This window comes from Colossoma macropomum, unplaced genomic scaffold (assembly GCF_904425465.1).
Source record: "Colossoma macropomum unplaced genomic scaffold, Colossoma_macropomum, whole genome shotgun sequence".
Taxonomy (NCBI): Eukaryota; Metazoa; Chordata; class Actinopteri; order Characiformes; family Serrasalmidae; genus Colossoma; species Colossoma macropomum.
Window position 1 is genome coordinate 18067137 of NW_023494788.1, and position 23354 is coordinate 18090490.

The window sequence follows — 23354 nt, forward strand, 5'->3', positions numbered from 1 at the left end:
TAATTGAGACTGAATTCCTGTTGCACTCCTATTGACCACCTAAGCGTTTTCTCGATCACCCATCGCCATGTTGTGGTATGTTCTCAAAAATATGAATGTGTTCTTGGGAAGGCCACTAGAGGGCAGCCAACATCTGTGCACAAAACATGGAAAAGTACTTTCATTGCAGAGACTACCCCTTTCTGCTTTCAGTCCTACTACAGTTAGTATCAAGCTATAATGGGCCTTAGTCTCATATAAACGTCTTCACCTTATTTGAAGTTGTAGCTGAGTTACTCAGGCTGAAGGCTGTGGTTAGGTAAAATCAACTCCATTCAGACTTTTGTAAAAACTTATGTTTTCAGCAAAACTTCTTGAGACACAAAGGCTGTGTTTCAGTTAATCACATGACTCACATGGACTGCTTTGCTGTGTGGACCGCGAATCTTTACAGTGACCACACATCTGGATGATTGGTTGCTGTCTGCTCTCGAGCTGGTGCTAAACTTGCATGCTTACTCACTACAGTCATTACTTGAGCTAATCCTAGAATAGATTTAGAGGTATAATCAGGACATTTTAAACTACCAAAACACAGGAACACTGTACATTACCCTACTTTTCTATAAGAGGTTAGTTGACCAGCTGTGTTGAAAGAAAAGATCAAGTGCATTCACAGAGAACAGCCATCAAGAATGTGTACCAAATCCAAGATATGTGTTGCTTATACTAGGGGTTCTCAAACACTTCCACCTTAAGGTCCACTTGTTTGTCATTAGTATTAATGAAGGCTTACAGGAAAACAAAACTCAGATCTAATTGTTCGTATATCTTTTAACACAATACATCCACTCTTGCAATATGTGATGTGGATCAGTGAATGTAAAATATCCAAAGAATGGTAGCACATTAGGTAGAATATTTCTACAATGTTGTGAGTGGACAACTGAAACATAGAGGGGAGAATATTTTGTGTTTAGAGTCAAGGGTCAAAAATTGATGAACCTTTTTGTCACTGTTTTTGCAGGCCTCATATTATTTTGTTCACCATTTAAGAACATTTTATATTTCTTTTTGTGTCAAAAAGAAATATAAAATGTGCCATCGCAAACCCATTACAGACGACTGGCACCCCCTCGGTATTGGCCTAAGGACCGCCAGAGGGTGTTTCAGTGGTTGGGCCCAGTGGTTGAGAAACCCTGGTTTAGGCATCACATGTTCAACTGTACTGTGGGAACTATAACTCATTCAGAATTTGCTTCCAAATTCAAGGTATGAAGGTCATTGGAGTAGAATTAAGTCCCATAAAAGAAAGACATACAAGACAATACCCAACCTTAAAATGAGCAAACGTTCACATTCACCCAGGCATGCGCTCTTGCAGTCAGAAATCTGCCAAGAAGTCGTATATAAATTATGAATTATGGTTTATGCTCAAAGACTGCAATTCAGGTTCACAGGCAGCAAAGCAGCCCACATGCTTCACAGCAGTTTCTGCTTAATTTAACAGTTTCAATAGAGGCTAGTTTGACTCATCTCGCCAAAGCATGTCATGAATCCTGAGAATGACACCAGAATTTAGAATAGGTTTACCATGATGACTGACTTTAAACAAAACACTTTTCAACAGAGGAACCTCAACCCAAAAAGGCGGCGGTGGGAGTGTGGTGTGATTTGAGACCACGAAATCAGAAATGCACAACCAAAGCTATAAAAATGCATGTGTAAGATATCATTATGCACTGCATTGTACAGTAGACTAGTCTGGACCTAAACCTCTATGAAATCATGTGGCCTGGAGACTGGAGTTTGGCAGGGAGGAAAAATATATTCCTCCAAAATTGAAACTGATCAACAGTTATGGGATACACTTTTTTGTCTCTAAAGAGGGGTCACAATCGTTTTTGTTTCAGGTAGTGTCTTTGACTGTGAAACGTTTCAGGCTAAACTAAATGCCAGTTATTGAAACACTGAAAAAGATTTGAATGTGTTTCACAGTGTTATTTTAGGGTAAATTTTAAGTGATTAGACGCTTGAGAAAATCACACAGCGTTCACAAACATCTAGGTGCTATATTTACATTATCAGTTGAATTGGCCTGATAACTGCATGTACAAAATTCTACATCATGCATATGGTATAGAGCAATTTCATAATTGGGTTTTACTACTTGAGTTGTGACTTATTTGACTTATAATGATAGTAAATTTTAGACATGTCGATATTCAATAATAAGGTACTACAATCTCCAACACAATGTTGTTATCGTGGACCCTGAAATACCATGCATTTTTGTTGAACAAGTTGCAGTTTCACCAGACATTTATTTACAGAGTAGCTTTTGCTTTCACAAGCTCCCACTACACTGTCACATTGTGATCTCAAGCTTTATTTGGTGTTTGTACAACTGCTATATGTGATATTGGTTTGAGCATCTTGCCAGCTCACAGCAAAAGTTCCAGTGTTATCCTTTCATACTCAATATGTTAGCTAGAGTGCCAAGAGCCTACCACCCTCAAAATATCAAGTGGAATCTAAAGACATAATGGGCCTGTTAAAAAACAAGATTCCACACTGCCAAGCCATTATAAGAACCATCAGCAAAGTTAAATGTAAAATCATCATTATTTAAAAAAAAAAAAACATTCAGAGCACTACATGTATGTTCGTGTCTTATACATGTACCCTGCTGAAAAAATCATAGAAACGATTCAGAGTTTCTGTTGGTTCCTGGTGGTGTCCAATAGCCACTAATGGTATTTAGTGATTTCCTGATGGGTTTACATCACCATGTAAAAGATTCTAATGGTGTAACAGGTGTTCCAGGACTGATTCCAGATGTATTTGATGGTTTCCTAAAGGGGTCTAAAGGTGACCCGCAGGAAGCTTGTGATTTATGATGAGAACCATTAAGCCAATTCTCATTAAAAAGCAAAGCCATCAGGTTTTAATCCTTATATATATATATATATATATATATATATATATATATATATATATAAGGATTATACATAAATCATGATAAAAAATTTATCATGATGTTCAATTTTCATATAATGGCATACGGATATTTTTAGATGTACAAGTAAATATATAAATTTTGAAATATTGACCTTTCCATAAATTAGCTCTGGATCTGCAGCACAAAATTGGTGGTGATTTTTTTCTCTCAAAATATGAAATGATGGTCTCCTCTGATTGACATTAAAGACTCCCAACGAGTGGTCCATAAAGGACACTTCCCAGAGGAACAATGTCTTTATTAATACTGTCTCGAAGTAATAAAGCAAATCTCAATGTTGTATTAATGATCACTGATTTCTGAATTCTAAACCCCCTTAGGAGAAAAGAGGAGATTAACATCAGCATTTCATTATGAGAATTTCTGGTGATCTGGTGAGTTCTTCTACACTGACAGACTGCTGAGAGAGTTGTGTGATATATAATAGAGCTCTATAAAAAACGATGAGATCTTACACTTTTCTTATGGACATGTTATTCAGCTAAGACTGGGGTGAGATGAGTCACACACTAAAGAGTTAAGCCACATCTGTGACAATATTTTGATCAAACTGAGAAAAAGAGTTATTTTTCAGGATCCAAATTTCAGAAGCAGAAGAAAATGGCTTAAGCGTCTCTCAATTCAAACTCTGTGTCTAGAAGAAGTACCTGAGATCAAGAAGAGATCTCATTTAGAATATTCCTTTTCTCTGGGTCAGAAAACTCACCGGAATGTCATTTTCCCTTAAAGAGAGAAACAAACCTGTAGTCTAAGCTAACCTAAGTCTACAGAAGAGGTGCCCAAGGCTGGTCCTGGTGATGTACTCCTCTGCACAGTTTAACTCCACGCCTAATCTAACACACCTGATCAGATAACGAAGGCTTTCTGAACTCTCCAGGGCAGTGACTCACTCAGGACTAGCACTGGGCACACCTGGGCTCCGTCTCAGTGCAGCTTCCATATGCCCTTGCCAGCTTGACTCACCACTCAGAAGTGCGTCACACCAACATTACAAAAGTGTCCCACTTGCAGGACAGTAGGCGATGGATTTTTCAGTCTGAATGCACTTGGCTAGGTTAGCCTCAGGGAGCTAATTAGCTAGCCATACAAACTTTGTAATGCAAAATATTTTTGGAGAAGTCAGAACATACACACTAAATTTGTGAATAATTATGTTGTCTGATGTCTTTGTTGTCTTTGTCCTAAAAATAAAATGTTTATTGCCTTTCTTGTTGCAGCCTTTAGCTTGCTAACTAGCATGCTAGCCGAGAAGTAATGAAATTGTATCAACAGTTAAGAAATGGAGTAGTTTTGCTATATAAATCCCAGTTTTAACATGGACAATTGAATGTTATAGTTATTTTATAATATTGCTATGGCTTATTAACGGTATTGTCTGTCTTTTCTGGGGGATTTGAAAAGAGAATTACAGGAGATTGAACTGAAGTGTCCTGCTGCTCGGTTCACACCTCCAAGGGCTCATCTAACAAACGTCACTTGACTAATAATGTAATAGAACCGCTCTTAAGATGGCGTCCATCGTTCCCTCAAGGAAGAATGGCGAGACCAGTTTGACGAGGGCTTGTGAAAATGAGTTCAGGTGGTCCAGTCTACTGCAGTTCTATCTGGAGTTCATCTCGAGATCATTTATCCTCTGAGCCACAAGGTGGAGCTACACTTCCATTATAACAACCGATAACAACACATCAAAATGTTCCTACCAAAGACGTACACCATTTTGAATTTTGGTGGGCCTCTAATCTGTTTATCCCAGAACATAGTTAGGACACCTTTAACGGCAAAAAGAAAATAAAACAAACATAATATACATCTTTTTGTTTATTAAAATAGAAGCATTTTCAAAAAAATAAAATATATTCAATTTATTTTATCCCTCATCCCTTGTATAGTCATGGTTACTAAGAAATAATTCATGTTTTTATTTTTTTTTTCGTGCTATGTATTATCTTGCTAAAGCTGCTGCAGTCACTACTTTTTGTAGCTGTTTAATGTCTCTATAAGATTTACCAGAACAATTTACCAGGTTATCCTTTGATTTATCTATCACAGTCATCTAGTTTCTACATCCTTAAATAAGAATATGAGACAACAAACATAGTTAACTGACTCTCTTCTTTCTTTACACAACTCAGCATTATCAATTTAATTCACTATCGTGACAAGCAGTAGTACATTCAAAGAACTGACCAGGTTTGTGTTCTTGCCAATGGATGAAAAAAAAATCACCACTATATTAGAAACAGGTAAATATATCTAACAAAGATTATACATCATCCATCTAAACATCACAGTCTAAAAATGAATCCATGCCAGGCATTTTAATCGTTTTCTGGGAAATATGATGAAATCATAACAAGAAAAAAAAGAAAGTAACTGGTATTTTCTTTTTTATAGATACATAATGGGTACTGACTTGGCATGAAATAGGTGCAAGCTAGCCTTCAGTCATGTGATACAGGCCTCAGCAGTGTTGGGTAACCCATGGATATTTTACAATGGCAAAGTAGTGGTTTTTACTTATTTAAATAAAGGTCCAATTCAAAGACAAAGGTGGTATCAGATCCAATTTGGATTAAATAACCTAGATAATTAAGTCCAGAATCTTGTGGTAACCTCTTGCCAAGGACTTTTGAATACAGTTGCCTTGCCCTGTGGAAAGATTGACCATAAAGTGCAGGTTCATGGGTCAGTTTGTCTTTCATCTCCTTCAATCCTTCTCGCATTTCCAACTTTGTTCTTTTCATCATCTAGATCAGTCCTGACTGCAATCTGCTCTGTTGCCATGTACCCAGTAACAGATTTGAGCAAATTTCAACGGGGTAAAGCGCACAGCCACATTGTAGTCACGGTTCTCGCCATTGATTTCCAGCCACTGGTGTCCAGAAAAGATGCCGATAACTTTGCGCTCCCAGCGCTCCAGAGCGTTGTCCCACACACGGCCATAGACTCCAGAGCCACTGGCCCCAGGCCGGGCATCACAATGCTGGTAAATCAAGTCGTTGGATTCATCCTCAATGGGGCAGAAACGATACACAAGCTCTCCTGGACGGTCACTGTCAAACCCAGAGAAGTGAATACGTTTCCCAGCCAGGTCGTCAGAAGAGGGAGCCACAGAAAGGCGCATGAAGGGCCGCCGATGGGCCCAGCGCAGCTCCAGGAGAGCATAGTCATAATCCATGCTGACATCCTGCTGTCCCTGGATCCAACCTTTAGGCACCCGTGTCCTCTTGACTCTCACCCAGCGCACCAAAGGCTTCTTCAAGGAGGTCTGGCCTTGCTTGGTGCTGTTAGTAGAAGGTGGGATAAGGAAGCCGACCCTGAGCTTGCGTGCACCTTTGACATAATCTTTCCCATCATGTACGCAGTGGGCAGCAGTCAGAACATGCTGCTGGGACACCAGAACCCCAGTGCAGCCTGTCGAGATGCGCACTGCTGTGGAGAAGGGGTAGTCCAGCAGGAAGTGGTCACCACGGATGTTAAAGCGTCCGTCTGGCCCATAGATTTGCCTTCTCATCCTCTTGTGAAGGGAAGGTGGGGCTTTGTGCTTCTTTCTGATAGAAGGCGTGGGAATGATATCATTAACAATATCATCGTCATCATCCAGGTCCACAGTGGTTAGTGTACGAGAGCCATCCGCATAGAGCGTCTCGAAAGCTAGCTGCTCAGTTAGGTGCTCTTTGTCGATGTCCTCTCCCTTGTGGTAGCAGCTGGCGTTGCAGTGGGTGGTGAGGTCCAACTGGGCTTTTGCGCTGAAATGGGAGCGGGACAGCGGCAAGGGGGTGTGAGGCACAAGGGAGGGGACGTGAGGATGCTGGGACAGGTGGCGTGGTGTTCTCACTGACAGAGAGCTGGATAAGAGAAGTAAGAGGAGAAGACCAGTAAGGCAGCAGTGAGCCAAGCCCAACACCCGGCACCATTCCATGGTTGAGATTTGAGGAACCTGAAATTAGATAGAGACACTTAATTTATATGATTGTAGCAGTTTAACACTGAGAAAAGCTATTCAGAAGCTATATCATATCCAGACAAAGCTTTGATGATAAGGTCAAAGTATACTATATGGACAAAAGTATGTGGACACAAATCATCATGCCTATATGAGATTGTTGGATATTCCATTCCAAAACTGTGGTCATTAACATGAAGTTTGTCCCAAAGGTATTCAGTGAGGTTGAGGTCACTTCCAGTCCCTCGTCAAACCATGTCTTTATGGACCTTGCTTCTTGTACAGGAGAACTGTCACGCTGGAACAAGAAAGGGCCTTCTGCAAACTGTTGCCATGATGTTGGAAGCATATAATTGTCTAAAATATCTTTGTATGCTGTTGTATTAATATTATCTTTCACCTAAAATAAGGGGCCAAGCCCAAACCATGAAAAACTGCCCCTGACCATTAACCCCCTCCACGAAACTGTATTGCTGGCACTATGCATTCTAGTAGGTAGGGTTCTCTTGGCATCCATCAATCCCAGATTTGTCTATCAGACTGCCAGACAGTGCTCCGTGACACTATTCCATGATTCATCACTTCAGAGAACAGTTTCCACTGCTCCAGAGTCCAGTAGTGGCATGCTTTTACCACTCCAGATGACGCTTAGCATTGTGCAAAGTGATCTTAGGCCTGTGTGCAGCTGGTCAGCCTCGGAAACCCATTTCATGAAGCTCCCAATGCACAGTTCTTGTGCAGATGTTGCTTCCAGAGGCAGTTTGGAACTGTGTAGTAAGTGATGCAACAGAGAATAGGTGTTTTTTATGTGTTACACACCTCAACACTGAGACCTTCAGTAAGACCCATTCTACTGCCATTGTTTGTCTATGGAGATTGCACGGCTATGTGCTTGATTTCACACATCTGTTAGCAGTGGGTGTGGCTGAAACACCTGAACTCTAATTATGAAGAATGTCCACACACTTTTGACCATATATGTGTGTTTGATATATAAGTGACTTCTAGTAGCATAATTACTGCAACGTAATTAGTGTGGTACATCATTACATGAATACTACAACACCATAGTCCCACATTTTTTTCTCTGGACCTTTTAAAAAGGTTTATTTCATTTTAATTTCCTTTAGTTTAATAAACACCATTTTAATACTAACATACATATTTGCCTTTTTATTTCTTGCATAGTTGGTTTTTTAACTATTTTCAGTGAACAACAAGTAGTCTCTTCACTATGTGCTCATGTGAGTCATGCACAGACAGAAAATGTAACAAATCATGTTGGGACAAGACTGCAGGCCTCTTAGCGGGTGTAATACAGTGAGGAGTCAAGACTTTACATTGCTTCAGAAGACAGATTCATCATTTTAAAACTGTTAAATATGTGTGATAAATATTTATTACTTAAGCCACTGGGGCAGATTTTCTGCATTTAAAGTTGATGACATCAAGAGCACTTTCTCAGTACAGTACAAGAGAAATGCTGGGAAAGTGTTCATAGCTAAAGAAAGTCAAGCAACATGCTTGACTTTATGCTTTATCTAGCTAAGTCCCACTGAGATTAAAAATGAATAGTTAGTATTAAGTTAGTTAGTATTAAGTATTGTCCTTGTCTTATTTTTTCCACTGACACTGCTAAAGCTGGCTCCGAGTCTATTAAGTCTATTACCTGACTGGCCACAATCTCTGAAACCACCTTAAAATGTATAACAAATTAACAGAAATAGGCCTGCTTATTGTCAACCTGTCAGATAATATTCATTAATCTATTTAAATAGACGAGGAATGAGCAACTTAGTAAGCTTCCCCTGACTTGGTCTAATTCTGTATCTGACCCCTTTGTGAAACGAAGAAGCTTTTCTGGAATTCACTGCAAACAACCTGTTTCCCAGCACGAACGCCCAGCTCGCCTTTTGTTGTCCTCCCATCATGAATAGATGGCCTAGCCTTGTCCTTCAATTCAGAGAACACACCCAGTGTTTACCTTCCCTCACTTGCATTGAAGCTGGACAAACTTAACAAGTGGCGATGTGCAGATGCGCAGGCAGCAGCTCGGGTTACGACGTTTCAACACCAGACAAACATTTGCACTTCCCGCATTTACAGCCGTTACAGCCGCTCACTAACGCGATCATTTAAACATTAATAGGCTACAGTATTATATGGATGCGCTGCTTTTACGCATACAAATAGCTTACGATGACATTCATTCAAAACATTTAATAAAGTTTTAAACAATCAGGAATTAAGAGGAAATACTCCACCTTGTAGACGAGTAAAGTGCCTTTCTAAATCCAAATCCAGTTTTTCTGTCCAAGTGCACCGGCTCTCCCAGCTGTGAGCTTCCCTCCCATGCTGTCTGCGCTGCTGTGTGACAGGTTTTGCCCTGAACTTCCACACTAACCCTCACACCGACCACCGGACCTTCACATCGCCTGAGACTCCATCACTTCCTTCACTCTCCTCAGTGCCTGAATACTCGCTCACACTCGCTTAATGACTCTTCCTTTCAGGCTCGACTGCAGTTGTGTTGTGCTGAAGTATCTCCAGTCAGATAGCCGAGGCTGAATGTTGGTTGCTGAGCCCACCTTCGCGGTCCCAGCACCGCTGCACAGTTATTTTTTCCCCACCCGTATTCCGACAAACCCCGCCTCGGGGGCTCGCGCTAGGCAGTAGTTTATACGCTCAGACTAGGACTGGCTAGTACTGGTGCATACTTAAGTTGTAGTTTATGAGTAAGAAATACTATAATAAATCTAACCATAAACTGTCATAGCACCAGAATATGAACTGCTAATATTAACTACTTGTAAATCATGGTCTAAGAATACAAAGTACTGGGCAATTTTAGCACACAAGAATGAACGTCTGGCTAATCCAAACACAAGAAAACGAATTAATTGCCATGAACAACAAATACAGGAGAATAAACTACTAGCTTGTCATAGCATACATGTACAATCATAGTAGAGGCCTAAGGGTACAAACTACTAGCCAAACATTGCATAAGTATATGTCTAGCCATTCATCACATAACAGTACAAACTACTAGCCAGTTATAGCATAAATATACAAACCACTAGCTGTCATAATATATGTACAAACTACTAGCTAATCATATAAGTGAACAGAATTCTACCCATATCATAGTATAAGTGTATTAATTACTACCCAGTCATGGTATAAGTAAAAAATGGTATAACTTATAGTAAGTTAAATCAAATGTTCCAGTGATGGATTTGAACAAATCTATGTGATGGCTGAAGGCATCGAGGAGAATTCTGAAAAATCTGGAAATCTGGAAATGTTCTAACTACCTCACAAGAGCTACTTTTTTAACACCAAGAAATTCTTGTTACTTTTTTAGAGGCAAAAACACACATATTGCCCAGATAAATGGGTTTAAACAGTATGCTTAGGTCCTTAAAACTTTTGCGTGCTACTGCATGCGAATAGGAAATGTGGTAAAGTTCACTGGCTAATTAAATTCTTGACAGGAGAAGATGATCTGAGAGGATGACCTTTTTCAGTCTAAAAGCGCTAAAATCTGAAAATGGCTATAATTTAATACTCAGTCCTGATTATTTTGTGGTCTACAGTGTGCAAAGAGTAAAGTCTCTGCCTGAGACTGAAGAAAATTCTACTGTGTCTTAAGAAGAATGACAGCCAAGGAAAGATGGCTGAAGGCTGTGTTTTTCCCTTACTGCAGCTAAATCGCACTATGTATCAGAGATCAGAGCAAAGATATTGGGTATGCATTCCATTTTTTTTGGCATTAAGCTTGACTCTCTAAGGTGAGAAAAGAAAAAATTAGCCTGCAGTGACTACAACACCTTGGCTACTGTTTTGGAAAGACATATTACAAAAATATCTGGGCACGCTGCAGTTACAATTGCATCTTGAGTCCATTTTTGAGTCCTCAGGCCGCTTGCCCTGACCTGTGTAGACAGGCTACTTGACGGAAGAATGCAAAAATGTCATTGTGTCTAGAAAATGGGTTTCTACTTCTCAGATCTGTGAAAGAAAGTAAGGGTCTTTTCTCACTGTCAAGTTCTGCACCAAGTCATTTGCTCAGGAATTCCAAGCTCTTTCCAACAAAAGGTTTCTATTATGCAGATTTCTTGGTTTTTGTTCTGCGCTTGCTGAAAAACATAACAAGGAGCCCAACAGATGTGGTTATTGTCAGTACAGCAATACCAAGTGATCAAGCTAATCAGTGTGTGTTCAGACAGACTGTCTTATCTAATGCAAGATCTGGGTAACACATGCCTACATTACATGCTCAAAGCAGAGTTCAGCTACATTAAAAAAAAAGGAATGGACTGAAATGACTTGATGAAAATGTGTACATCATTTTAAGAAAAAAATACAACACAGTTATCACCAAAACTATGTAAATGAGAGATAAAATTATGTTGATTTAAATGTAAAATACTCCACTGTGCAAAAGTCTTAGGCATCTCAGAAAATGTAAATAATTAAATAGGCAAAGACTTTAACCTGGGCAGTAGGCATTTCGTCACTGTCCAAAGAAAAATGTGCATCTCCCAAATGGTAACTTCACAGGAGAAAGCAAAATGTTCATTACTTTCTAATGTAAAACACGTAAGGAGATCCAGTCAATTCCGGAGTGTTGTGAAATTTTCACACAATGTAAAGGGCAGCAGCTTTACATTTATACATCGCTGCTGTTGGAAGAAAACCTCCTATCTCCATTTTTGTTGTTTTTCAGTTTTTGGCATAATTTGAAAATGCCTGTTGTCCTTTACATTGTGTGTAAATTTCATGAAGAATGGACAAAAAGAAATGGCCCAAAATGACATGCGAAAAATTCTGGTTCCATTTTCTTACATTAAAAGTAAAGTAGGTTTTTCCTTTCTCCTGTAAAGTTATCATTTGGAGATACCAGGTTTTGCATAATCAATGCAAATAAACAAATCAATCCTTCATTAAAGAAAAATGAAAAATGTAACCGTCACTATATTTGTTGTATACATGCCTACTCACATCCTACAGTGGTGCACAGTAGTCATAGAAATTAGATTTTCTGGTTTAAAAAATAGGAAAACGCCTGTTAGATGAGGTGTCTTGAAGGTGGGAGGAACTTTTAAAAAGCTACAAGCACTTTGGGGCAGATATTTGAGAGTTACATTTTTTTTCTTTTTCTGCTAGCTGGCTAATGAATAAAGAAGCAAGATAACTAACGTTTTTGCTAAGAAACCAAATATAATATCTGTATTTATTAGCCTCTACATCAGTGGTACATTAATGGATTTCTCTTTATCACTGAGGGAGAGTCCCAAAGGCTGTATGAACGATTTGCGCAATGCATGTTGGGTTTTGTAGTGAGAGAACACTGATGGATGAAAACATAAAAAAGATACAAAATTTTATCCAAGATAGCATTAACTTTAATACATTTTTGTCACATTTTACTGTGTTCCAAACTACTTGTTTGGTTTGTGGAGGTTTTTTCACATTTACAAAAATGGTTCTTTAAAGAACCCTCACTCAAAGTTATTTGGGTGATTCTACGATCGGGGTGCCATTTGTGTGTCACCTTTAGTACATTATATATATATATATGTATGTAAAATAAAGATAAAAGACATTTTAAAAACAGGTGAACATATGTAAACAACCTAGATTTTAGACAACTTAAACATAACCTTTAAACCTTTTTAAATAAATAACATTAATATTTAGAGCAACAAGAAAATGGTACTATAACTACACTTTACTTCAATTTCTAATCATCAAAATACTTTGAAATATTATTTTTTACATGTGTGAATCCATGTAACGTTATGCTTGAAACATCTTTTTTCATGACTCATCTACTGTAATTTATGAAAACATACATTTTAGTGTCCAACAACATTTAGTCAACCAGACTTGGGTGGTATGATGGTAATATGGTATATCACAGTATGTAACAGAAAGAGGGAGAGATCAGAGCCAGAAAACCTTTAGAAAAACTAAGCATAATACCAGCTCAGCCACAGCAAAGAACTACATGTATCAGAACCAGAACCTCACATTCTCTGTACACACCACAGAACAGGTTTGACTTCAGCTTTCACTCCAACACCAGTCACTCAACTTTGCACTCTCCCCTAAAAGGAAGCGCTCTGCTGGAATACCTTCAGGTATCACTGTGGCAGCAGAGAACAGAAAACAAACAAAGCTGGAGTCTGAAATTTTTGGTTCCACCTTAACCCTGATACTTGACCACATCCACCCCTGGAATAAGTTGTATGTTCAACAGGAAGTTTACCCAGTTTCCTGAAGATCATGAGAAGAAGAAAAGTAAATATTTTGTATTATTTTATTGATTATTTATATTATTATTTAGTGATATTGTGATATTGACTGACAAGGTCACTTTGAAAACTCAATCCTGTTATAGACTCAAAGTAAATAATTCAGTTAAAGCTACACTATGTAAGTTTTAAGGATTTGGAGACCTCTCTGGTGGAAATACGTAATTGCACATAACATGTGGAAGAAAAATTTGTAATGTTGGTTGTGCCTCAGAGTACTTCCCCGATGGGATGGATCTGAAGATAGCAAGCACACTGAAAGAGAACTCAGTCAAAACTTGTTCAAGGACCTGTCTTGGTGAAGTATGTGACTAAACTATCTACTATTGTCACCATATCTTTATCAGTAGAATGCTGATTTTGCATTTGAGACCTAAACAATTGAGCCAGACGTTCTTCTTGAGCCTGTGCTGTGATGTTAATACCCAAAGACGTATGATGTGGTCCAAAATACTCTTGCGAAATCTGACCCCACACATCTGACTTTTAAATTATTATTTCAGGCTTCAGCGAGCTCATGCCATATTTTAGTGTGTGTTTTTTCCTCCTTATAAAAAAATCTTACAAAGTGCTTAATTTAAAAAAAAAACTACTTTTAAATAAATCCTTAGAATGTCCTTAATGTCCTCATAGTATAACATGGATGCTAGTTAACCACATTTTGTTTATTTGCTAATTTAATGCTAAAAACTAAAACCTCTCACTTTTTAACTCTGTTATTCATTTAAGCCACTGTCAGAGAAGAAGCCTTGTAAAAAATAAGATTTTGTTCCTAACACATTCTCGAACGGATACATGCATGTTTTCTTTGATTCAGTATTGAAATATGGTGAAAAATGAAGTCTAAATTTTAAGAGTTACTATGTGCTAAATGGCACCTCAATTGTAAATTCACCTGCATAAGCATTTCAAGGTGGTTCTTCTATGGCATCACTCCAAAAACCCTTTATTTTAAAAAGTGTAGCACAAAAGTGCTAAAATCTTGGAGATATTTGAGTAAGCCAAGTGCAAATGTGCAATACCACAGCACAACATGGTCCGTGATAGTATCATTCACCAGCCTCTGGGTCACTGTGGGTGAACAAGATTCTGTTGGTTTGTTTTGGCAGTGACGCGATTCATTCTCTTCTTTCCCCCTCAGTCTGAACTTTACTCTTTCTCATGCTCAGATATTCCCAATCTCACTTCTTATCTAACATCCAGACATTTTTTCCATTTTGCAGTACAAGTCATTCTAACCCACTGATATTTACCGTGCTCTTTCGCAGTTTGCGATAAGGGACCGGGGTGCACTGGAAGCAGCCTACAACTCTTTCAACCGTCAGGAATCCACCGCCTTGGATGGTCCCCAGCTCAGTGTACAGTGGGGCTCTTGTTCTTGACCTGTCCTGGCTTCACATCTCTCAGGGGAGGGAGGGGGTAAGAGAGAAGAGAACGAGCTCACCGTAAGCAGGGGGCTTTGTCAGTGAGCCCCCTATTTTCCCAAAAGCCGCTCTTTTATCACCTCCAGCTTCAGACGGCAGCCCTCGGCCACGGTGGCCTTTCCCTATCTCAGCTCTCGGCTCACTTCTAATAGCTCTCTCTCCTCCACTGTTAACTCAGGCAGACAGAGAGGAGCTTTCAGAGAGAGACAGTGGAGAGTGTTGGTGTTTAGAATGGAAGAGTCTGCTTTTACAAATCACTTCACACCTCAGAAATTTGAAACTGCCCTTGTTGCACAAAAGGTAGACAGCCGTTGATTTAGTTTCAAAGCATTTGAGAAAAAATGCTTATGTTGCAGGTGCTAATATTTTAAATGCTTGCCAATTGCAGATCCTTCTTTGCTTTGTTGGTCTGCTTGTTTTTTAAAAACGTGCATATCAATTTAAGCAATGCATTAAACTGCAATGAAATGCTGATCAATTCAGAACTCATGAAGAGATCATTTAAAGGGGAAATTCTACAAATTTCTCAAAATCTCTTTAGAATTCAGTCTTTATGATGTTAACAAAGCCATTCAAGAGTGATTTGAAGCCAATGACATGACAGAAGTTGTGGGGTGGCCAATCAGATTTCAGGGAAGGTACTGGCCACCCCTTTAAAACTGCGCATGAACCAGACATCTGAAGCATTTAATGCCTCTAAAAGCTACTTCACAGACAGTTATTAAGTGAAATGGTTATAAATACTTTCCCTGATGCCTGAGACATTGTTTTACAATAGTTTTACTTAAAAAGTAAGTTTTTGGCCCAAAGCGTATTTTTAAAATACATGAAGGGCAGAAAAGTACATGCAGGTGGTTATGGGGCAAAAAAGTGTCCAATGCAAACTTATTTTTTCTGCATTTTCCATTTTTTTACTATTATTAACAGTATATATAAGATTGAAGTCATGTAGGTTCACTGGTCATTTTGGACAATAAGTGTTGAAGACTTTGAGACCCCTGGTTCCTAACACCACTGCTGTAAAGAACCCTCTAATATCCTCAATGTCACACCAAAACATTCAGAATGACTCTGAATGTGTACATCCAACAATTGAATTATGCCGAAATTCCCCTTCAGCTTGCCAGAAGTTGCACACGTTGCATGAGCGAGTTAGCTCAGGATATGCGTGAGCAAGCATACCTTAAATTGCCATGGAAATTCTTGGGTTACGGAGCACAAGCCCAAGCCTGTGAGACTGAGCCTCAGAAACATTCCCAAGTCAATATGCACCATTACAGGTGACCCAGGCCTCATGGATTATGTGCACGCAGGACAGATGACAGCAGAGGTTTTTGTCTCGCGTTGTAAGATGAGAAGGATAATGGACTCTCAGCTTTTCTATACCACCCTGTCTTTCAGAGCGCTTCAGAGAATTAGGATGCATGTCTGTTCACAGTGCAGGTATGAATAAGCTATCAAGTGCGCATGTACAAAGGGTGTACATGTTTGACCGCTCAACGATTCAATATAACTCAAGTATGATTCTTTATGAAATGATTCAGTGTATCATGAAACCCCAGATCTTATCACAATTTGATTTAGTTTATTTACAATTCAGGCTTATGTCTTACAAGAACACAAATTGTGATCAGTTATGTTTCCAGCCGCTTTCTGTGCAAACTGCAAGTGACAAAAGTGTCACTTTTAGTGACAAAAATGCTTTATGTAATTACATCGCGTTCACATGAGTGTTGGTTTCTTAATAAAAAGCAGCTTTGACAGGTTTCCGTCTCTAATTTCATGTAAGTCACTACTTGTGTACCGTTGGCTTTCCTTGCTTCCCCATAACCATTTTGTTTATTATTATTATTATTGTTATTATGATCAGAACTGTTATGTGAGAGGTCATGTTTCTCTGCCATACAGAGCTGTTTCAGCACTTTCCATTTAGAAAGGCTGTAGCCTTTTTTGGATATCACTCTGTAAGAGCTAAAAAAGGAACAGCATTTCTTTAAAAAACTCTGTCACCTCCTCTTCAGTCTAGCCATACCTCTCCACCATTCTGTTTTGTTTTTTTGTGTTTATTTCCATGAAGGAAATTTGTCACATGATGCTAAATTTATGCGTAATTGCATTCTTTTTTCAGAAAAAAAAAATCTAAAGTAAGTTTTTGTAATATTCAGGTATTGAAAGAAAGTTGAAAGACACAGTTTTGCTGAAAATCACAAAATATTACCACCAATTTCTGTTTGCATTAGCCAACATTGACAAACATTTTGAGGCATTAAAAACATCTTTTGGATGGAAGCATAGCTATTGATGTGAAGCACCACTTTTATGAAGCGCCAATAGCTATTTAAGTGCTAATACCTCCACCTTGTGGAGAATCTTCAGCTTGCTAAAAGTGAGTGAGTGAGTGAGTAACTTATAAGCAAGGTCAGTGAGGTACTTCACATCTGAAAATATGCTGTATACACAGCATTTAAACAAGCCAACTATTTACACAGCATTTAAACAGGCTTCATATTTTCAGTACATACTTTTGAACTAAATTCTTCTTTATTTTGGCAAAAATACAACAAACGAACACTTTATTTAACAATATTATAATCAGCCATTATCCGTTTTAACATTTCAAAACTGATGCAGTCAAATCACCACCATGAGATATACAGTTCTCAAAAATACCCAACAATAACACATTAAGAACATCCTCTTTGCTTTCCATCTCTCTTTCATTTGATACCCTCTCAGAACAGCCTACAGTCTACTGTCAGCCTCTCTCCAGGTGCAGAGTGCCACTGTGGTGGGCCAGAGCATTCTGCGCTGTGAATAACTCAGCTGACAGTGAGGCTTGCTCTGCCCCAGTCTTCAGAGCAAAGTGGGGATTATTAACAAGATCAGAGGGCTCCCTCTGTACTCTTTAATCTGTTAATTGGCCTCAGATTCAAGTGAGTGACTTGGACTCCCAACAGTAGAAGGAACCTTTCATAACAATAGCTGCTGTGCTTGACCCTCTCCCACCATACGCTGTCACTCAGAACTGAACGTGGCCTCTGGAATGTGCGGCTTCCAGTTACGGCATGAGACCTGAGCCGTGAACCCAAACAATGTCCCCTTTCTGCACCCTTCCATTTTATGCCTCCTTTTATCGTCCCCTTAATTTTTATTAGTTCCCTCCCTGTGCTCTACAATGAAGGGCCCCTTGTCCGCCCATAAGGCCCTGCACTCTGTACTCTGACTCTTTTCATCTCCTACTGTTACCTCCTTCCGAATGTCTTACCCCTCCAACTTCATCACAATGCAGCTGTCTACCTTGAATCTTGCTGACTACTTGGCCATTCTTGTTATTATGACTACACTGTTACTCTGAAAAACATGAAGCCTTAGCAAGTAAAATCAATGTAGATCCAGCCAATATGTCTAATATTTCCTATAATGAGATTGTTGTAAATAAATTATGAGATTATTTTACTTATGTCTGGACAGTTTTAATTGTTTTAAGTCATTTGCCAATGACATCAATCACATTAGATAAAATAAAAAGTAAAATGTCTAGAAATAGGTAGAATAATTTTATAATATTCTTAGAACAATCTAATTTGATATATTATATGAAATATAGAAATGTTAAATAAAAATATTGAGAAGATTATTAGGATCATTTCATTTGCTATACATTATTTTGCAGGATAGAAATTTCTGGTGCCAAAAGTGTTCTTTGTAATGATGCCACAGAACCACGTTTGTACCTTTTTGAAGCCCCATATACATTTTATTTTCATAACAAATCATTTTCTTAAAGTTCTTCCATGAGGTCCACTTGTGACATTTATGCAGTTTTATGTGCCAATTTTGCACATTTAGTAACATTTTAATAACACTTTCCCCTCAGTTTTTAACTTTTACCTTCAATTTGGATTGATCCTTTAAAATTACTGTTCAATCCAAAAGCAGTCCAAGCCGAAACACTCCTTATAACTCCATTGTGAATGGGCGGAGCTAACCTACTGTGGACTGAAAGGGTGGATATATGTAAATGTGTTGGTCTTCGTGACATCACAAATCACATAACATTTTTGGCAGTTTAGTTTCCATACATGAAACTTCAACATGCTGCATCAAACTCCTTATAAAAGTTACAAAAAGTCAAAAAAGTGAGGACATTTATTCAAGACATCAGCACTTTAAAGAATCTCCATATTATGTAAAAGTTATAAGTGGGGCACACAGGTCAAACTTAGCTTGGACATCTAATTTGGCCCACAGAATGTGGCCCCTTAATCCTTCATCCAGTAAGACAACAGATACATTTTTATAAATTTTTAACTTTTTATTTTTCTTCTTGATACAGATTTAACAGGTAGTATGTTATGCACTCATAACTCGATTTGAAACCTTCTTTATTTGTATGCGCAGTGGAAAAATCAGAAAGAAAACACAGAGTGTACAAACAAGACCAGATGAGACATTCTCATCACTAACAGTGTTCGAAGGACAACTTTTAGAACAGATTCTAGGTGACAGCCTGACAGCCGCTGAGCTCGTCAAACGCTGCAGACAATAAGAATCACTCTTAAACAGCCTCTATCCACATCCACTGTGTTTGCTCAGGCCTTGAATGAATTTTTTGAAATTAAGTCTCTTTAAGAGCTGCTATAGCTGACCGTAGGTAATTACAAAGTTATCTCAAGCATGAAATCACTTCCAGATGTTAAATGAGAACTGTTGGTAGTAATGATACTAAAATGCCATTGTTCATTCAGTAACACACTGAAGAAAGGACAACAATGTCATACCCACAAGCCTGACACAGTGGAAATGAAAACATAATTATTCTGTTGGAAAATGTATTATTCTCACATCGAGACATGCAGCCAAGAAAAAGAGACCCCGTTGGCTTTGCAAATCCACTGTCCACAGCTAAACGTTGAATGGAACACACAGGGCTATATAAACGTTTATTTTTCCCGTTACAGTAGCAGCGGGGTGAAAACACATTGCCACTGCTGGGTGATTCACTATTAAAGGACTTTTATTGCCCAGCCAGCAAGCATTGAATGCTTAACATTAGCCTGTATGATATATGGAAAAGAAAAAGATATGAGTTTTTCCATAAAGCACTTGTTGGATCGTTGTAGCAGGCAGTACTGCAACAAAAGTCAGAAATATTCCACCATTAACAGTAAAATTGTTATTCCACTATGCCTAGTCTGTACATCTTTTAACAGTAATCTGAGATCATCTTGTTCATTGCTGTTCTCACACTAGTGCTTCTGTTTGTAAGCAAAGTTCTGCTATGGGCCAGCTCCAGAAACTTGACACGTCTAGTTCTGTCAGTCATGGACACCACAGCAAGATAAATAATGCAGTAAAAAGTCAAGATCATAAATAACCAGTGATTTGATTAGCTCTGATATGCTCGGCGGAACATTCACAATGTGGTTTTGAGTGTGGTCTAATAGCACACTGGACGGACAGAGCAGTGGACACAGTGGAACTGTGCTCTGCTGTTTGGGAGTGCTCTCAGGGGGAGGCTAACAGGCCCAGCTGGTGTGGAGGTGATGGAGAGATTCTGCATTTCACCACAGATGTTACCACAGAACCTCACAGGCTGTAGATGCACTGGTACTAATCCACACACGCAGCCGAGCAAAAGCCCTCAAATAACCCTGGAGTCCTGTTTTTATATCCCTGTTTATCTGAGCAACACCAGCGCATGAGAGCATTTAAAGCTATAGTTTGAAAAAAAATATGTAATCAATCAAATCAAACCCTTTCCCCCAGTGACACAGATTTTCCAAGACATGTTTAGCACCCGAAGTTTACTCCTATAGCTTTGCACTGGAGCAATAGGACTAATATGGACCATTCTACTGAATTAGTTCAAGCTGTGGTCCCACAGTAAAATAAATAAAGAAAAATAAATAAATACATACATACATCATCTAAACCGCTTGTCCTTCTGGGTCGCGGTGGGGTGCTGGAGCCTATCCCAGCTGTCATTGGGCGGAAGGCAGGATACACCCTGGACAGGTCGCCAGTCCATCGCAGGGCAGACAGACAGACAGACATACACATTCACACACACACACACTCACTCCTAGGGGCATTTTAGAGTGTCCAATCAGCCTGACTGCATGTTTTTGGACTGTGGGTGGAAACTGGAGTACCCGGAGGAAACCCACACAGACACGGGGAGAACATGCAAACTCCACACAGAAAGGACCCTGGTCGCCCGGCCGGGAATCAAACCCAGGCCATTTTTGCTTTGAGGCAACAGCGCTACCCACTGTGCCACTGTGCCGCCCCTAAATAAATACATTTAAATTTAAATTTAAAAAATAACATGAAATATTCAGATTTTCAATATTTACAAGGATTATGTTCTGACCTTAAACTCAAGGCATTAATTGAGATAGTAATAAGCTAAATATTTACAAAAGCATAATTTATAGGGTACTTTCTACACCTAAATATCAACTTCAGAAAATGGGAAAATAATACTAATAATACTAATAATATTTTTTTTGTTGTATTTTTTCAATATTGTTTTTTGAGATGTTTGAAAATGAAGTTGAAAGATTTAGATCTATCATGAGTATCAGTTTTAATAAAAAAAAACTTGATTTAAAAAATACTGTCCTGTGTTTTCATGTCATTCCTGAAACACAGAGTTTTAGTCCATAGCTGGAGCCTTATTTTAGCCACACCCCTGCATTTTAGAGCAGGAAGTGAGACTGCATCCCTGTCCCTCATGGCCACATGGTGAGCAGTTTGATCCCATTGGTTTGAAGTAAATGTATGATTTTCCTTCAAAGCTGTGTTTACTAGTCACGTACTAACTAGCATTTTTAAGTTATGCTCAAACTTAGCTAAAATTATCACTTAAAATTTCAGTAGTGTTATGATTGTTTTGGTAGTGACAAAATGGAATGTTCAATCTTTTACGTAAAATGATTTTAGTTTAAAATCTAAGTCAGTCAAAAGCCCGGAATGGGTTTTGAGCTCTGACTTTGAACCAGTTCAGCAGAATGATCCATATAGCTAACAATCAGCGATCAAAGAAGGCCCAATAATTTCTGTCTAATGTCTCTAAATTATAATTAAGTTTTATCATCATGGTTGTATTTAACCTCTGCAAGTATTGTAGTACTCTTATTTCATTGTTAAGTAATGACTGGAAACAACAACACACTCCTCTCCCTATTGTTTTCTTTCGGCTGACATTTCCATGGTTCACAAATTTGTGCGATTAAGTCTACCATAATGAACTTTTACACAAGTAAAATTTAACATTACTGGAAGCTAATTCAATTTTCACATTCTCGCATCCTTTCCCATTCAATTTTATTGGCTTTTTCACCAGGCAGATTTTACTCATATTCAGTGTGACCACAGCTTAATGCAAGAGCACACCTCGTACAACAAATCACTTGTTTGAAGACTGAAACCAACAGATTATGCAAGTGGAATCAGGTGTGCTTCTGCTTGGCTGGAATGAAAACTTGCAGACAAGAACTCTGGAGGTACTAGATATGTCACTGACTGCAGAAATAAGCCACAGTCTAACCAGGTTTCAGTCAGTTGTTGGAAATGGGAAACAGCAGCCGCATGTCTCTTCCAGGGCTCTTTAAGAGCCGCTGTAAAACTACAAAAAGGTAAAATACATGTTAATGTCTTTCATGAGGTTCACACGTCTGTAGTTAACCTTGTTAGTGTTAGTGTTAGCATGTTAGTGCTAATATACAATAAGAAATATTAGAATTAGCTTGAGGAAGGTTATTTTTTTCTGCTTTTTGATTGAGTTGTCAAAATAATGGCTTGAAGGCTTAGCTGTAATAATCACAGTTGCTACTGCTAAGAAGCAATGTTGTAATTATATACCCAGTTAGCATCATGCATCTCCATGCATAAGTCATTATGCACTCGCCTTAAGCCACTTTGAGTTGTTAAGTATTCAAATAGACATTTTTATGTAGTTTCCGACGCTGTCATTCTGTCGTCTGTAGAAAGAGGGTAAAAAGGCACACTGCATAGTAAAAACAGTAGCCAACTTGAAGCCCATATTTTGTCTGTAGATACCAGATAATATTTCTAACATACAGTGTCAGAAACCACATAAGCAAGTTTATTTGAGATTACTTAGTTCAATTTAATTTACTTAACTAAGGGTTTAAAGCCTTAATAGTGTGATGATTTAGGCATCATGCATCAAGCTACCTCATGGCTATAAGCTTCCATTACTTGTTAGCTACATTAGCTTTGCAGCTTCAGTGCAAAACTAAAGCAAACCCTTAGACATTGCCAAACAAATACATTAGAAAATTAGGGAAAATTAGATTTTTCAACCCAAAGTATTGCTTTAAACTTTGCTAAGTTACATCTGCTTCACCTTGCTCTTTATATGAGAGGCAGAAGGTCATTGTTTATACAGGAATGAGAGGAGTTTGCTCCAGCATGTTGAATTATTGGAGTCAATAGGGAAAGAGGCTTCACAAGCAGCTGTGCAAACAAAAATTACAAGTTCAATGATGGCAGATTAATGAACATAGTGGGGATAATAGTGCTGCTCATAGCAGGTATGTGTGTGTGTGGTGGTGGTGGTGGGGAGGGTGGGGGGATCCAGAAAGCAGATATAGTGGACTTTCAGGTTGACTGTAACTGGTCTTGCAGTC

General features: G+C 38.6%; 1 protein-coding gene across 1 annotated transcript; it reads right to left on the reverse strand.

The window, feature by feature from the left end:
- Positions 1-4738: 4738 nt before the first annotated feature.
- LOC118806970 (serine protease 23) lies at positions 4739-9567 on the reverse strand. Its single transcript, XM_036568706.1, has 2 exons — positions 9212-9567; positions 4739-6941 (listed from the first exon to the last, which is right to left on the reverse strand). The coding sequence occupies exon 2, from the start codon at positions 6921-6923 to the stop codon at positions 5754-5756; it is 1170 nt and encodes a 389-aa protein (XP_036424599.1). The 5' UTR covers positions 6924-6941; positions 9212-9567; the 3' UTR covers positions 4739-5753.
- Between the last annotated feature and the right edge of the window lie 13787 nt (positions 9568-23354).

Bases quoted from the DNA above. Each gene is read 5' to 3' on its own strand.
- LOC118806970 (XM_036568706.1), bottom strand. From the start codon at position 6,923: ATGGAATGGTGCCGGGTGTTGGGCTTGGCTCACTGCTGCCTTACTGGT.